This window comes from Sphaeramia orbicularis, chromosome 8 (genome assembly GCF_902148855.1).
Source record: "Sphaeramia orbicularis chromosome 8, fSphaOr1.1, whole genome shotgun sequence".
NCBI classification, from domain to species: Eukaryota; Metazoa; Chordata; class Actinopteri; order Kurtiformes; family Apogonidae; genus Sphaeramia; species Sphaeramia orbicularis.
Genome location: NC_043964.1, coordinates 32136476 through 32154837, shown reverse-complemented (window position 1 = coordinate 32154837; position 18362 = coordinate 32136476). Strand labels below are relative to the sequence as shown.

The window sequence follows — 18362 nt, the reverse complement described above, 5'->3', positions numbered from 1 at the left end:
ACAACTCTCAAAGTCTGAGAACTGCCATGGTGCCTGGTCACACAGTACAAGTGATGAGGAGGTCAAGTACCACATAATGGACTTCAGCCTGCCTGCTGCATTATTGTCTGCAATTGCGTCCATCAGGACAGCACTGTAAAGAATGTTCTGCTCAATCAATATAAGATACTCATGGTTTGTGGCAGATTATAGCCCCTGCAACAATCACCTCTCAGCGCTCTATCAGAGCTGATAGTTATTAACTGCTAATATGGCTGCTGAAGCATTTATATCCCACTAGTGTTAGTTACCCTTGGCAACAGAGTGTGATTTTCTCTCTGCACATTAAAAGAGAAATTACGTCTGTCAAACATACATAACTTGGTTCTGGCCAATCATTTCTCATGGTCTGTACAAGGTTAGTGTGTGAGCCGTTTGCAGCAATTAAGCCAAGCAGAGACTGGAAGCAGTAATATTCACTATAATTTTCCACGCTCTTTTACCTTTGACCATATATACCATGTGACGGTAGAAATGTGTCCTCTGAAAGAGATTTGACAATACTGTTTCCACCACAGAGACAATCCTTTTAGCGATATAATTTTGGGGGATGTAGAGTATGTAGCAGCTCAGGGCTGGATTCTTGTGTGATCTCATGATCTCACAAATCCAGCTGCATCACAAGGTAATGTGATTTGGACAACAGGGCTGCTAAGTATGTTCAAACCAGAAAAATTGAAGATATTGGTATTAGATGGTACTGGTCTGGAATTACTTGATTACCAAACATTTTACACACAGCGTTAATGTTCTCATTTGGAGCTTCCACTCTGGAATAATGTGGCTAAAACCCAATACTATGCACTATGTACTAATTATGGACACTAATGAGTATGTTCATATGGAATTGTGGAAGCGGCTTTAGTATTACTCAAGTGTTTTGCAATTACTTGTTTTTGTTTTTTCTTGTATGGATGTTCCAAGTAAAAAAATAAATATGATGAAGCATAGCACAGTTATTTTACATTTGTTAACTGAATTTACAGAATAGTTATTCTATCATAGTATACTACTGTTATGAAGTAAAATTACATATATGTTATGAAAGAAGGTTATGGCCTCCTGTGCTCATCTGCCTGAAAGCCAAGGTGCAAGAAGCATCACTCCGTGATTCACAGATTTACCAGAGTGAGCTGTAGTCGCTTTGAAAAAAGAATCTGACTGCAATGAGACAATTTCAACAGCCTAAATGTAGCCATTAATGCCGAACTCATATGAATAAATTATGTGAATCAGGTTTCAGTTATGAATCTGAACCTGCTGTAAACATTGCTAATAGCGACACTATTAATTTGACGTGGAAACACATTCAATCCACAATTCCTATTGTTGGCGGATGTGGTGTGTTTATTAATACATTCATTAACTAAGCACACTGCATTCCTGCTTTCCATATGTATTATACATTCTTTAATGTGAACTCTTTAATGTTTAATAAAGAGACATTAATACCATTTGCTTAAGAATCTGTACCCTTCAATATTTTATTTGTGAAGATATAAGAATACATTTAAACATGCAGGCATATACAACCTCAGCAGGCTAATACACTGCAGCAGAATGAGGAAGTGCAAGTTACAGGTCACTGCCACCACTAAGTCAAACAGGATGATCAGCTCAGGGTCACAGAGCCACTGCTGGCTGAGATGCATTATGGGACACAAAGCACACTGGATAATCGCCTCAGTACATTGCATTGCATAATGAAATAAGCTGTTATAAAATGTAAACAGGATTCAAGCATGTGCTTAAACCCTACAAAAAATGTATAAGAAAACCCCAAACATCAGCTGATTGGGTTTAAGTGCACTGAGCCAAAATGGTATGTGAATTCTTTCTAGAAATAAATATAGAGGGGAGGAGAGATGCAGTCTTGTAAAGCCACCAACTGAAAGAGAAAGAAAATCTTTGTGTGGCCTAAATGAGTTACAAAGAGCAGTGCTTTGCCACTGGCCGCCATCCCGAGTGTGTGCAGTGAAGCAATGAATAACTGGCACACATGCGGCCAGCCCAACACACAAAGAGTTATGTAATGCTGAGGCCCACACTGAGGGGAGAGGACGGGACGGTGGTGGGGAACATACATTCACACTGTCTAGTGGATACTGACAGACATGTTCGCTCGCATATCGTAACCAGCTGCTTTTCTGTCTCATTTTTTATGCGACTGTTTGTTGTGTGTGTCTGGGGGATTAGAGGTGGGGTGAGGGGTTTCCTATGCAATTTGTGTCGCGTGTATGCTACCCATACTGTGTAGTTCCATCCACTTTCCCTCATATGTGTCTCAGGATTCAAGGGAAGCTCTAAAGCTCAAACTCCCCTCTCATCAGATTTCTCTACATCTGCCCCATTTCCTTCCCGCTCTTTAGCTTCATCTCTCGACTGGTATTTTTTTATACTCGATTCCTCCATCTCCTTCGAAATGTGCCATTTTCCTCTGTCATTATTATGATATCATAAGTAGCAGATGGACACAGTAATTCCCCTGCAATTCTCTCTGCTGATTTAAAAAGGTGATTTCCTCTTAAAAACACAGTTCTTTGTGGTTATGTCACTATGTGTAATAACAGTTATAGAGGCAATCGTTATACAGTTGGGACTCTGATGTGTGACGTAGATTCTTCTGGAAGCATGGGGGAAGGGGGACACTGGCTAGCTCTGTCAACCAATCAGCGGACAGAGACGCCGAGGAGGGTGAGGGAAAGAGAGAGAGAGAGAGACGGCGTAGGGGAGGAAGGGAAGGAGGTAGAGCAGGCAGAGTAAGTGATGAAGAGAATGGTGTGTGTGTGTGTGTGTGTGTGTGTGCGCGCGCACGTGTGTGCGTGTTAAGTCTCCACCCCCATGCGCGCTCCACTGTGAGCCCGAGCCTCACTGCCTGAAACCAGCTTGGGTCTAAATCCGCTTACAATTAGAACGCTATTTGCCTGTAGTACACCACGCTGCTATGGAATCTTCTTTACAAAAGAAAGACATGGCCGCTGCATTATGCCTTGTCAATAACACTGAATTGAAAGACAATTCCCATTATAGCTAAGAACTGTGCATGTGCATTTATGCTGATGAGGGGGAAGAAAAATCAATGATTCATTCTGGAATCTCTGGGCAAAAACAAAAAGCACGAGTAAATGTCATCAGAAAAGTTGATGCATGACATTTACATTACAGTGTACCGAAGAGGAGAATAAGAAGAGATCAGTCGCTCTCTTTCTAACAGCCTATTTGCTAAAACACAGTCCTCAGCTACGCGGGAACACAGGAGAATTCCCACTTCATCAAAGATGCACATCAAACAGCAGCCTTGGGGCTGTGTGTGCTTCACGCAGTGAAAGACAACCAATTTTCCACCTTAAAAGGGCTCTTAATTTTCTGAGAGAAAAAGATGATAGCATGCTCTCCTGACTGTTTAAGACCTAGAGGTTTGGGGGAAAGGGATGGGGGTGTGGGGAGTCTGGGGAGATATCGGAGAGCTGAAGGTAGGTGTAGGAGGAGGAGAGGGTGGGGAGCAGTGACAGCGCTCTCCCTCAGTTTCCTCTTGGGTAAATGCAGAAAAACAGGCCACATGACCTTGAAGATAAAAGATCCTTCTGTGTGCGTTGTTAGTCAAGGTGTACAGAGAGCAACAACTCAAGCCCCACAGGAGAGCTGTATTATTTCAACAATAAACTGCACTGTGCTGTATCATTTAAACAAACTGCAAAATACAATACCTGTGATTACCTCTGATTATTAAATACATAAAAGAAAATGTAGAGCGAGTTGATCACTATCGCTAAATAAACCCAGACAGGATGACACTCTACATCATCCCACTTATTATACAGCTATTTCCTGATGAAAACAATGATTTAATAATAAAAATGTATAGAAAACGATATGACTGATCTGCCATTGATTTTATTCCATCCACTAAAATTGTTCATTAGATTCTATAGCTGGAGCTGAATGTAGCATAGCAACAGACTATTATTCATAGTACAGAAATAACATGCTATCATTGACCAATCAGAATAGAGTCTGTGACAAAGCCAAGTAATAAATTTGTTTAAAATACACAAGTCATTGCACATACAATATGTATTCAAATGTAGACTGTGGGGTCAGACATTAAACTGAAGCCAAACCCCTTATAGATACATAAAGTATAATTATACTTCTAAATGAACTACACAAGAAAATTAATGGCACTATTTCGACATTTCCACATCCAGTGATTTTTTCCGCTCTTGCTGGGAAAATTTAGTACTGTGCAAAGAACCATGTCATTTACTAATTGATACTGGCACAGTTTCAAATATGGACCTGGGTAAAACTGCTTCGGAGACTGACCACTGCAGATTCCAATACTATCAGTGTTCATTTACCTAGAGGTTTAATAATAGCAACGTGCTGACTGTGCTTTCCATTCATCAATGTGGGTTGCCTTGCTTTCAGCTGGAGTTCTACACAGACAGGCATGCATAGGTTCAGTTTGTGAGTGATTATAAGCTTTCGGTAACTGAGCCTTTAAGCAGCCGAGTTAATGCCCAAATGAAGCAGTCTTGTTGCTCAAAACGGAGACGGTGCTGCTGAAGTTCTTCGGGATACGTGTCTTTTCTTTAAGAGCGGTGGGCCTTTACAAGAACTGACAGCACCATCACAAATTCTGTATTAACGGGGCTAGAGAAAGAAGTTCAGTGGTGAAATAAAATTAGGAGGAATGTGCAGGATGCAAATGTAGTTACCCTAACTGAATCAAACCCTGAAAACTGACACAAATGTACTGAGTAAAACCAGCCTTCTCATCTTTGTGGTTTTATGTTGAAGTTTTTCTAAAATGCAAACTATCATGTGTGGGAGGGCGACAAAGCTCACTACTGCAACTGGAGTGAAAAAGGAAACATGGAAATTATTAGATCCTTGTCAAATGTCTATTAAGAAGAGGAAGCTGATAGAGACTTGGCGAATAATGAGCAAGAAAGGGAAGCATGTCTTTACTGTTCTCCATCTCTTTCCTCCTGTGGGCTTTCATATGTGAGCAGCAGGCCTCGCAAGAGAGAAGATTAAAGGGCTTAATTAGAAGAGAATAAATATGACACTGTAGTTAAGAGGGAAAACCCTCCCCTGATGTATCACATTCAGCTCACACAAAAATGCTATTTAAGTGCACTTAATATCCGACAGCACGGTGTGAAGAGCACAAGGCTACACAGGTCCGAGAATTTATCAAATGACAACTTGATGTCTGAATAGTGAAAAAGAATCCCACATCACAGAGCTTTAGCACACTGTAAATCAGGTAGTCTTGTCACCTTTACTTCAATAAGTGTTTCTGGATGAGACTTAATCAGCACAAGAGTCTCCATCAAAGCTTGTTGACAGTGGAGAAGGTCTATCTGCATTGTAAAGCCGTACATTCAGAAGGCAGGTGGATGGATTTGACAGACAGCTTCCCTGAACTCCTCACTCTGCTGTCCTTGGCCCCTTGTGCCAGCAGCTGCAGGCAGACGAGACTCCACTGTCTGTTATGATTTAGAGGAAGTGATGTGTGTGTGTGTGTGTGTGTGAGAGGAATGTCCTGTCAACCTCACGAAGCAGCATTCACCACGTCAACACAATTCACTGGAGAGTGGACAATACATCACAGGATTCCATCTGCAATTTCTCCTTCTTGGGCTTTGATCTACACCAGATCAATCCACATTAGGGCTGAAACTACATTGTCAGTTAGTGTGTCAATTACATTCTCGATTAATTGATTAGTTGTTTGGTCTATAAAAGTGTTTCCCAAAGCCCACGATTACATCCTAAAATGTCTTGATTTGGCTACAACTCAGGCTAATGTCGAAGTGGAAGAAAGAAAACATTCTAATTTAAGAGGCTGGAATAAGAGAAGTAATTTTAAAAAATGATCAAAATAGATGACAATTTGTCCTCCACTAATTCTTGGACATGGAGGGAAAAACCCGATCTGTTTTTTTTATTACTCCAAAACAGAAGGTCAAACAAACCAACACTAAACAGTACTGCAGGAGAGAATGTGGGGGAACCATGGTGGATCACACCCATGTGTTCTGGTCCAGCTCCTCTATCCAGATTTACTGGAAGGAAGTATCTAAAATCATCTCTAAAGTTTTGGGTTTTAAAATCAGCACATCATTCACTTCCCTCTTTCTTGGCCTTGAACCTGATGGTCTTAGTAAGAATGACGCTTACCTCCTCTAGGTCTTGCTGGCAACGAGTAAAAAGACCATTACAAAATACTGGCTTAAGAGAAATGTCCACCGATGACTCTTTACCAATATTATAAAACATCTCCATTTACTACAACAGATGACCTACACAATACGACTGCAGAAAGAATTAGGTGAAGGACGTTGAGAAAAATGGCATGTCTATATAACCTGTGAGACAAATTTGTAAATCATTAAGTTTATAAATCTTGTTATTTGCCTAAACAATGCAATCTTTGTAACCCCTTGACCTCATGACCTGTTTGTTCTGTTTTTTGTTTTTGTATCTGTTAAAAAAAAAAAAACATAAATAAAGAGTTTAAAAAATTGTTGACAATTCATTCAGCAGCAGAAAACTAATCAAATGATCAAGCATACCCTTTTAAAAACATATAATCTGATATAAACACACTTCTCTCCGAGCCCTGAAAGCTAATTTTTGTTACACTACATCCAGTTTCAAAATGACATTCACCTCACAGTTGGATTTTTCATTTTGTTATTTTTATTTTTTTCAATAATTTCCCCCAGGGATCAATAAAATATTGTGATTCTGATTAATGAGAAATTACGTATCTGACCTGACCACGCATCAAATAACAACAGGCTCGTGTGCCCAATTGATAGCGTAACACCCTTAACAACAGAATGCGGTCATTAAAATGTGTTTCATCATCACTGCCATTTAAACTGTGCTCTTTACAATAAGACATGTACAAGAGGCACACTGGTATAAAGCACCCCCTGGTCACACTGCAATTTATGACTCTCCAACACAAAGTGCCGGGAGTAATTAAGTGAATGTGAAACGGCAAATTAATCTGTTATGAAATTACTGCCGCGGCACTACTTTATAATAATATTATCTTTTACTGCACTGTGTAAATGTGTGCTCTGATGTGTATATATGTCGAGACACTATCTTTCATGGGTATGAAAATACACAGCGTGAACAGAAACACAATAGCTTTATATCACAAGTTGTTGATGAAAGAGCAAGTCTGCATTTTCACCACAATGGGGCTCGTGCTTATTTCATTTGCACCAGTTTCTCCTGTACCTTCTCAGCTACTGTTTCAACAAACTTCCTGCAGACATTTACAATTTGGGGTTCGGTTACAGGTGTTCTTACTGTTGGTGGTTCAAGGCATGGATGAAGGATTACTACAGTGATGCTGAAATGGAGACAGGCAGCGTCTACACTAAATTAAAATAGTACCAACAGTGAGAAAGGGAGTGCAATAAGCACAATACAGTACTGATGGATGCATGAGTATGACAACACAGTGGAACTTTATCAGATCACTAATTCCCAAGTAAACTGTGAATGTTATCTCTCTTAATGCTACTAAATTGTAAGTAGAACATTATTCCTTGAAAATTGAGAAAACACATGTATGTATAGCACTTACAAGTATAGCACTCTACATTGGCTCAGGGCTGCTACAAACTGATTGCACTTAATGTATTTATCGCATTTTAATTGCATTTTAAATTGTATTCTGGACTGTAAAGCACCATCCCTGTCTGTGAAAAGTGCTCTATAAATAAACTTTAATTACTTACACTTGTTATTTTAAAGGTCCAGTTTTTCCAGACTTAAAAGGTTTTTCAAGGGTCGAACAGCAAAATAGAATATGATATTCATAATTATGTTTTTAGTAAGTGTATCATTACACAGGTCCATCATGTTTCTACAGCAGCCCAAAACAGACTCACTCTTCACTCATTTTCCATTTTATAGCAGTGACATTCAGTATTTATGGCTCTAAATCTTTAGTAGCCACCAAAAGGAAAGAAGAGTGGGGTATTCAGTACGTGGCAATCTGCATCTTCACACTACAGGTCAGTAAATATCACACAATGAACCTTTATATTTACATACAGTGGGAAACTTAAGTATTCAATACATCATTTTTATTTTTTATTATTAAACGCAACTCCAATGCAGCAGTTCACTTGACATTGTAAATATATATTGGTACTCTAGAAATCAAAACATTACATTCTATGAGTAAGGGGCAACTTACCCTTCAGGGTGAGAAAGACCTCTCGACTTGATGTGTTTTACGTTTTAATAATCACCATAATAATAATAATCAACATCTAGCTGTTCATTGTGCCACTTACTTTATGGCTATTTACTAAAGAAATCAACTGATGTTTTTTTTTTATTCATCTGAAAATGATTTTATTGCTTCCACTAAATAAAAAGTCCATTAGACACTATAGATAGCATAGGAATGACCTGTTATTCACAGCTGTGGGGTATTATATATAAATAACAGACTGCAAAATCCAACCATTGACCAATCTGAACAAAGCCAAGCAATAATTAAAGTTATGTTTAATAAAGTGGAATGACACAGGAACAAAGTGTGAGCCCGAGTACTTATTTCTGCCACTGTAAACTGTCAGTTAGTGAGGCATGGACGTCTGTGCAGTATTTGGCTGCACTACATGAGTAAGACTATGTTTGTGTGCACAGGCGCAGAGTCCTCATATGCTGCAGGTGTTTGCCTGTAACATTAGGGGACTGGCTGTGTTAGTGTGTGTATGTGTCACAGAAATGGGCCAGTAGAAATATCCTACAAAGGGCCCCCTCAGCTGCGTCTGCAAACAGGAAACTGGAGCGCATTCTCACAGTTTCACATGGCTCCATCTGTTTCTGTTGCCTCGCGTATGATCCTTTTTAAGTTCTCTCGATTCAGACCAAATACGCTGTGTTTCAGCAGCCACCTCCCTACGCTTTGCAAAGAAACAACAACAGTTAATTCTATCTCTTGCTCTAAAGCCCACCTTCTTTTGCTTCTTTTTCCCTCTCTGCTCCTTCCTCCTGCTGGTCCCAGGGTGGGCCTCTCTGCCTAGACCAGACAGGAGGTGGTGTAGTGTTACTATGGTGCTTGGGGTCTTCCTGAGATCTCTTGAGTAAGGATGCCTGTTTATTCAGCCTACACCCCAGCCCTGTGCTCTTAATTAGCTCCCAGTATACCCTGCATTAGTATCACAGGCAATCTGCCTTTCATGGATGATTAGTCAACTTAACAGTCATTACAAGGACAGAAAGTTTAGTCATATTTGTTGTGTTTCTGGAATGTTAGCTCTTAGTCAGTGAACTAGATTTCAAGAGATTCTTATGAACTAAAGCAATGGAAAAAATACATCACAATGTGCTGCTCTAAGTGCAGTGAATTAGAACAACTTTATTTAAACACACCATGCATTCACACTCAACATGTGAACATATGACCAATCAGATGGAGCCGTGGACACATGGGCTATGCATTCACACCATCAGGCTAATCAGATAAAACTCCATCTAGCCACAGATTCATTGGTGTCAATTCGGCTGAAACTGTCAGGTTTGTTTATTGCAATATCACAATACTAAACAAAGTTCCACACATTTCAGAACCTCCTCAAATCATGTAAGCCTAACCTAAAGTAGAATCCTGTGAAGTGATCTCTACATACTGTCTTGTTTACAACAAACCAAAGCATGAGCGAGCTGAACTATAGCCCTATGTGGATGAGCCAAAAACTCAAATGTGACATTTAAGAGGCTGAAGATCCGAGTAAAATGGGGCCATGACACACTGCTGTTAACAGCAGCTGCCAAGAAAATAACTGTGCATATCACAGCTTAGTTTGTAGACTGGGTAAAAGGCATGTTATACAGGCCAATTTGCAGACACCACACAGTACATGAGAGACAGAAAATACTAACAAAGCTCACCCAGATCACATTCATTAGTGCAACAAACTGTGAGGAGCTGAGGGTGAGTCAGTCAAAGGGAAGAAAGGGTGGGAGGGGGGACCTCTGTGACATTACAGTCTCATTAACTCATCCTTCAGGGAGAGAGGGGGAGGTCAGAGCACTGACCCTTGACGATATAAAGTTCACACTTCACAACCACAAGAGAACACTACAAGATGAGATCTAAACAAAATTAGGCCTCAAACAGCATACAGATTTGTCTGGACATAGTTTTAGGCATAGAAAACAAAGCATACTCTCTTATAATTACATGTCCATTCTCTTGTTGCCATGTAACAGCAAAAAGACCACGCTGCCAACATCTAGCAGAACTTCTAATCAGATTTGGCCTGGTCTATCCCCTGCGAGACATTAAGTCCCTCTCCCATCTGCCTCCTCATCTCGACTAGGAGATCTGCTCCTGGGTTAACTGACTGTCCATCACTCCCCACTCGCCTCGCCATTGTTATTAAGATCACCCGCTTGTGGAGACAAAGTGAAGAATAGGTTATTCAGCTACCACAGAGCAGGAGTTTAAAACCTGCAAGCTAAGCACACTACTCCCTACAGATGCTACCTTTAAATTCACCTCTGTTTTTTCATGTTTGTTTGGTGCGTCTTCCACAATGACTTCTTCTCTTTGGAGAATCTGCCACACCTCTACCCTCCTAGTTATGGTCTGACTAGCCCTTGGGGAGGCCTGTGGAGCAGCTGCACCATCCCCATCCACCCTATTAGTTTACTACATCTCAGGTACAAAGTAACTGCTGCCAGTGTTTTCAGTTAAAGATGTTCTGCCAGATCTAAAGCCAAATCTAAATCAACAGAGACAAAAAATGAAATCCTGAATAGTCCTAATGAGCTATTAGAATTATACAAAATGTACACATCCTCACAATAACAACATGATGGCAAACTCAGAGCAGGTTGCATAACAGAAAAACCTGGCGAAGTATAATTTTACCTGCAAAAGACAGACCAGTGAGCAAGAGGTGGGTGATTCAGCATTGCAGTAACAACACTGAAATTCTGAAAAAATGTTTTCATGGTTGGCAGAAAAAATATTAATTAAGCTTTAATACAAGGAGCCAGCACTCACCTTTGGTTATCTGTTCTGTGGCCTGAAAAACAAAAGAAAAGAATACTTAAGTGGCAAAACAAAGACTGAGAATAAAACACAACATGCACTTTCCAGGAATAAGGGATTGGAAACTGTGGATCTATATGCCAATGCACCGTCAACATCCCAGACTTTCCTTTCTCTTGAGCAGTGAAAAGCTAAATGACTTTTCATCTTTACTCCTCGGAGGGTGAGAAGCTTTAAAGGATTTGCAGCTTGTGAGGGAGTCATGTAGATAACACAAATGCTCCTCTTACACATTAGGAAGATAGTACACAAAAGACCATTCACAGTCGCAGACAAGATAGATCAAGGATGAACACCTGGGCAAGAGATGAATGTTGAACTGTGTGAATTTTTGTTTAGCGGATAGATATCCAGTTGTAAATTTTGATATCTATATATTTGCCTTTTCTTAATCATTTACAGAGCAGCAGCCAAAAATGTTTTAACTGAAGGTGGGAGGATTAGGTTGTGCACAGAAACTGGATTCACTCATGCTGTCAAAGTATTGCTATGCTGAACATACCACAGATTGTGTATATAGGGTTGAACCATGGGTTGCTAGCATTACTTTAGCTAGGTTTGCTATATTATATGTCTGCAAAAAGTACACTAAACCTCTAAAAGTGTTCAGTTAGTTCACTTTAACCTGCAGAACTTTTTTTTACTGCCGCTGTGATGTTATCATGTCATGCTTCAAACACATTTGGATTGTGTTCAGCTGCAGATGAACCATGTGGGGAGTCTGAGTCCCTGAGTGGGTGTATTGGAGAAGTCCCAGTTTATTAGATGCCAAATCAAATGCTACTGTCTGTCCATGTGGAGAAGAATTGTGGCAGTATTTGATGCTAAAGGGGGCCACACTCTTTACTGAGCCAGCTCAGAAGTTTGCCTCAGATGTCTGAGAAAACATAAACTGAACTCAGTTGTCTCCCACATGATTAGTGGAATAAAATATGCTGTATATATGTTACTGAGACTTGTCTGTGTTTTGAAGTATTGCAGTAACACAATGTATAGTCCTTTACAGTTTCCAAATTTACTGTCCAAATCAAAAAGGGGCGCACATATTCAGATTAGGTTAAATCTGTTTGCATGATATGGATCATTGAAGCTTTGACAATGTGAGTGAGTGTTGGGATGAATGCAAGCGTATGAGCTGACAAAGATAGGCGTAAAAGAAAGAGAGTGATGCTCCACATGGCTTGTAAATAAGCTCTGTGTGAAAAGGTATTCATGTCTTACCATGAGTACTGTTAACAGTTAAGTTATTCTCTGCTGCCCCCGCAAAGCTTCAAATATTCTCTGTTGACTAGTGGCAAGGTTCCAGAGCCCAAAAAAAGGCACCGAGTCCAGCCCTAGCGTATACTAAGAAAAACAGCTGGCTAAACAGGTGACCCACTGAAGAAACGATTGAAGTCAGGGGTTAGAGGCGGGGGCTGCAGGGTAAGGATGGAGATGACAACACAAACACAGGAACATATTGGAAAGCTGTGCTTGGTTGTGCACCAGCTAAAATTTTAAATAGTGCAGATGGCTTTTCAGCAGCTTCGTCTAAGACTGGCTGAGTTAAAAAGGAAGTGGGGGTAGTGACTGATTTTGAATGGTGTTTCTTTTCATTGCTGGGGGATGTTGGCCGTGCATGGACCGAGATTTAACGAGTCCTGGTATTTTCTAATGCTGTCGGTCCAGATGAAACAAGAGGCAGAGGCAATTAAAGCAAAACTTTACCTTTTTCTGAGCAGCTTCTTTCTTTTTCTTCTCGTCTTGCTTCTTCTTTTTCTTATCTTCCATCAAATGGTTCTCTTCTTATAATTTTTTTTTTTTGCTTTTTCTCACAGCTGCAATTAAAAATAGAGACAGAGAGAGGTGGAAATGCCATTAACTCAGAAGAAGTGCTACTGTGTTTCAGAATTCTTAACATTTACTTCGTGCATTGTTGAATTCTTGCTGTCAAGTTATAATCAATGCTATTATTTCTGCTGCTACAACACATGAGATCACTATATAGTTTTAATACACGCACTGTGCCTGTGCAAACATTAAGCAGAGCATTTCTTGACAAAATGTAATGTTTTTACTCTGCAAACTGTGCATGTGTGTGTTTTCATCTGGTGGTATGTGGGGTTGCTTCTGGAAACCATTAGGGAGGTCCTACAGATGGAGAATAGTGGGGGCCAATGACATGAGGCCCCCATTATTTTGGCAGAACCTGCCAACACAACTAATGCCTGTGCAAATCACAGAAAAATAATAGTAATCTGGGTTGAAGAAGACTTTAGGTGCACCTGGTGGTACAGAACACCTTCAGTGCCAAATCCTGAGAGGAAAAGTGTTTACAACAGACACACATCCGAACCCTTGCCGTAAACCATGTGACTATTCCCCACTGTTTCAAAATGCAAGTTCAGAGCTGGTCTATATCAAGACTAATCCTCCACAGGAAAAAAAACAAACAAATAAATAAATAATAGTCAAGCAGCTGGGTTTTTTAAGGACACAGAAGAGGATCTACCCTGGAAAAATACACAAATTGGATACAAGTTTCTTGAACTAAAAATGTGAAATTGTACATAAACCCCTCAGCCTTTTCTGCTGCCAAGCCTTTGCTGCTGCAGGCGACAGCGGTGTGTGCCATTGCTTGGCAACAAGCGCTCCCCGAGGCCCTGGTGAGCATTCAGGTGGAAACAGACAGCACCCTTAAGCACTGCTCTGAAGTCAGTCTGGCTGAGGTGGTTCAAGATTGGAATTGGTGAAATGAGAAGAAAAAATAAACCTGGACAAGCATCTTACGTTTAAACATATACCTGAGCTTTCAATTATGCTGTTACCTCAGGGCTTAGAGCAGGCTATGGGAACACTGTATCAACAAGATGCTCTAAATAGCCCAAAAAGTGCAGGGTCCATCTCTTTTCATAGATCTGACCCAGTATTTAATAAGCCTGTCCTTGGCCTATGCCCTACCCTTCCACCAAGTTTCAAGAAAAATGTTACAGAAGTTTCTGCATGATCCAACTCACAGACAAACAAATATGGATGACTCGATCCCTCCTTATAATAATAGCAAAAAATAAGCAATAGTGAAATAAGAAACTATGAAAAAGCTTCCAAATCCAATTAGTTAATCTGTAGCCTACATGATGTTTGAAGATCTACTGTAGGGAGCATCCATTATTGACAACAAATATTTTAACATATTTCTAGAAAATAATGGTTTAGATATTACCAAAACAGCACCAAATACTATTACATTAATGAAATAACTGACTGGTCTGAATCAAATAAACGACCACAAGTTTATTAAAGTTCATTTTACTTTCACCTTCATCTTGTAAAATACCTTTAAAGTAAGAATCTAGTGAAAGGAGGCAAAGATGCGGTACTACTTTAGTGACTATCGGAGTTGAAAAGTATGATAATTTAATCCAGTAAGAGAGTGAAGGTACAGTATTGACAAGTAACTGTGCAGCAAATACAGAAGCTGTATGACCTCACTGTAGACAAGTTTAATAGAAAAAAACATATTTTTACATCTAGAAGGTTGGATATGGAACCTGCCATGCTAAATATAGCCAGTGTTGCTCCTTTCAAAGGCATCAGTTGGGGCTTGTGTCATGTACGATCAGAGAAGTGCTCCAGTTACTGCACTACCATCAGCCTGTGACCCGGACGAAGAGAGTCACTGCTGAATTAAGTGTCAAAATGATTTCAGTTCAGCCCCTAAGCAGGACAGAGAGACTTCCTCTCAATGAGAACTGTCATTTTATTCCCAAGCATGTGCCTAGCTTGGACAGATGTGTGTCCTTTGGACTCTAGAGTACTGAATGATAGTGAGATGGGGAGGATGCAGTAACAGTACCCCCTGGCCACTAGAAATACTATGATAATTTGTGGTCATGCTTTAGATCATCATACAAATGTAAGTCATAGCTGCAGGTTATTGAGAGTAAAGGCATTTTTGGATAACATTTCTGAAAAGTACATGTCCTGTTTAATAAATAAAAAATATAATAATAATAATAATAATAATAGCAAAAAATGCATTTTTACCTTGACATTTACATGTAGTAGCATATGAACTACATCATATACAGTAGCTTGGGGTGGGGAAGCACAGACTGTGTCGATATGAAGGACGCAGGTCAATAAGCTCAGCGCTGTTGCGGAATTACATGCTCCTGTCAGAACAACAGGATTAGAGCTTTGTGTCCCTCTTAAAAACAAACCCTCACACTGCTGACAAAGGAAGGCAAAAGTAACAAAAAACAATTCTCTTAGAGGCAGGGATGAAGAAATGTTTACACATGTGGTGTGAACTGTCATATCTACCCATACCTCTGTGTAAAAACCAATCTGCCCCATACTGGAGCAATGAAGAGGGGAATACAATTGATGATTAGGCTCCGCGGCTGGTTTGTGTGTATGTGTGAGAGATGGGGGAAGGGGTGCTAGACAGCAGTCGCTGGGCACAGAGCCAGGAATGCCATCGCTGCAAGCCAAACAAGAGCACGGCGAGCCCTTGGGAGAATGCTCGCTAGCAACCACAGCAGCAGCCGCCACAGCGATGGCAAAATGTGCAGCCCCTCTGCTAGTCTGTACAATCCCACACTGGGCCAACGCAGCTTTTATAAATGTGCTCTGCTCTGAGAAAATATTTTATGCACCTCAGTGTTCAGCAGGTTTTCTAAGGCATAACAAAACAAAACAAAACAAAAAAAAACATACCAAAAGCAATCACTTCACTAGTAAATTTAAATTTGTGCTGAGGTTTAAAATTGCCAGGTAAGCACTGACAAAGTCCTTGTGCTCTGCAAAGAGGATTGCACTCACTAAAGTACTTGAAGCTATTCTCAGTGCGGTCATGTTAATGCTTTCTGACCCTCGCTAACGACAAGGAAAAGAGAAACTTATGCTGCACTCCTGGCACTCGGAACAAGCCCTAAAATAACTTGCATGGACACACTCCAAAAGCACTGCCTCCAGTCCCAATGTCAGTTGTCTGCTAACATAAAGGAAACACTTTAACAAGCCTGGTAGACAATTTACAGGCCCAATAGATCAAAGACTATCCTAAACAAATGGCTTATTACGCTAAAATTATAGAGAACCCTCGCTTTTTCCACATTTGTCTTCATAAATCAACAAATTGATTGTATGGAGCATGAACACATATGGGACTAATTGATCTGAGGCAGATTTTTATGCTTAGAATGGAAGATTAATAAAAGGCTTTAAAGTAGCATTTATCTAAAACCATACTGCCGGAAGTCTAATGACACTCATTTATTTAATACAGCCAATCTGACAACCAAAACAAAGAGCTATACATTCTAACCACAACCACATTCAAAAGCCAAAACACAATGAAAAGAAATACCAGAGTGAAAATACATGTGTGCATTTTTTTTTTTTTTTAATTTTAAGATAAAGATCTATTACTTTGGCGCAAAACTTGTGACAGGATGCAAGCTCAACAGTTCCACTCAAGACTCCAGTTAAGAATCTGATCAGCGACACCAAACAACCTGCCAAACCAAATGACACAATCTGGCCACAGTTTTGAACTCAGAGTGAGGCTATGACCTAAGCTGTATAGTAATCACAGTATTTAGTGGCCTGTTTTTGTTATCAAGCCCCCTTTGGCGCCTCTCTGTGAACACACAATGCCTCTTTCAGAGGCTTGGGTGCTGACTGAGGCCCCTGACCCAGCAGCGACAGAAAAGACCCCCACCACCTTCCCTTTACCGCCAACAATGTCTTCATTCCTTGCCAGGCCTAAATTAGGGACTCCAACACATTAGTTAAACAAGCAGGCCTCCAGGCTTACGTCAGCCTGCACTCTACATGCATTAGGGTGCTGGCATTCCCAGTTTGCACTCACTGCCTTCCCCCTGGGGTATGTGTGCCACTGCAGGATGTCAAGCTGCAGCAGGATCTGGGCACCGATGGTTGTCGCCATGGTGAAGGGGATACAGGAAGCAATAATCAATGCTTCTTATCACCAGGTTTACACAGCACCAGACTATCCATGGACCAATGAACTGAATTTCCATCATATATAGTATTTAACATCAGGCAGTCTGGCTGCAATTTCAGTCTATCTGAAGGTTAATTCAGTCATGACCAGCATTGCTAAGCCAGTCTCTAAACACAGAATTTACTGCATGGTAAGACTTTCCAACACTTATTTTGCAGTTACTTCAAGCATTTACCAAATAGCGTTATGTACTTAGATGCTCAGAGGAAATATTGTCAACAATATAAAACAACAACATAAAGACATTTGCTTGAAAACTTCTTGGAAAATCAGTAGAAAACACCCGAAAAACCACCTAAACTGTGCATGGGTAATCTCAAGTGTACAAAAGCTTACTGCCTGTCAGGTGATGCATATCATATCTAAGCAGCTCTTGCTGCAGCATAGAACATTTTAGTCAGAATCAATTGCAACAATAACCATGTCAGGTCTCCGACACATAAATGCAACAACAAGCTCCAACCAGAGCTACGGCTAACCCTCAACTCTGCAAGCAATAACACAGGGTGCCCTTGAATCATCTGAACAGTGCCGCCGCTGTGCTGGTAGTCACAGATACCATGAAGCCAGCACTGAGAAAACCTGTAATATCCGTGCTAAGAAATGAATCCTACTTGAAATAAGGACAGATAGAATAATGTGCCACCGACGACGGCGAGAAAGAGCAGCCGAAGCGAAGACAACACTGATGTCAAAGTGGGCTGAACTGAAAACATTTTCATTCCGCATCCAGTTCACATCTTAAGCCTCAAAATATCGAGTGTTCTCCAAAATGGAAAGCGACATGGTGCAAATGTGTCGTGTTTTGCAGCCAAAACGGAGTAATAAATCCTACCATGAAGCGTTCAGTAGGTTCTCGTCGGCGGCGGAGCCTCTGCAGCCATTTTGTAGTAACTGACCGGAGCAGAAGCTCGAGACGGTTGAATCCGTGGTAACTGGGGGGAGGGGGGAGGAGTTTAGCCTGGCCACGTGACCTTCAATAACAAAACAAACTGGTCCCACTTCCCGGCGCTCCACCTCCGGCGTTTCCATGACAACTGCAGCCCCACCATCACTTCGCTCCTCTGCACTGATGCTCACAAGCCGCAGTCTGCGTCCCACTCTTCACAAGTTTTAGATAAGGAATAAAAAGCAGGTATACAACTGTACGAAAAACACATGAAAGGGCGAACAAGGATAAATATAGTAACATCTTAC

General features: G+C 40.6%; 1 protein-coding gene across 7 annotated transcripts in view; it reads right to left on the bottom strand.

Annotated features, from left to right (window-relative positions):
- Positions 1–18104, bottom strand: part of tnrc6c1 (trinucleotide repeat containing adaptor 6C1) — a 45033-nt gene extending 26929 nt beyond the window's left edge. For all 7 annotated transcript variants that reach the window (XM_030141428.1, XM_030141430.1, XM_030141431.1 and 4 more), the window contains exons 1-3: positions 18001–18104; positions 12860–12969; positions 11105–11126 (exon numbers count right to left, since the gene is read on the bottom strand). In XM_030141428.1, the coding sequence (XP_029997288.1) occupies positions 11105–11126; positions 12860–12922 (85 nt within the window). In that variant the 5' untranslated portion in view covers positions 12923–12969; positions 18001–18104. The remainder of the gene's footprint in view (positions 1–11104; positions 11127–12859; positions 12970–18000) is intronic.
- Positions 18105–18362: the final 258 nt, after the last annotated feature.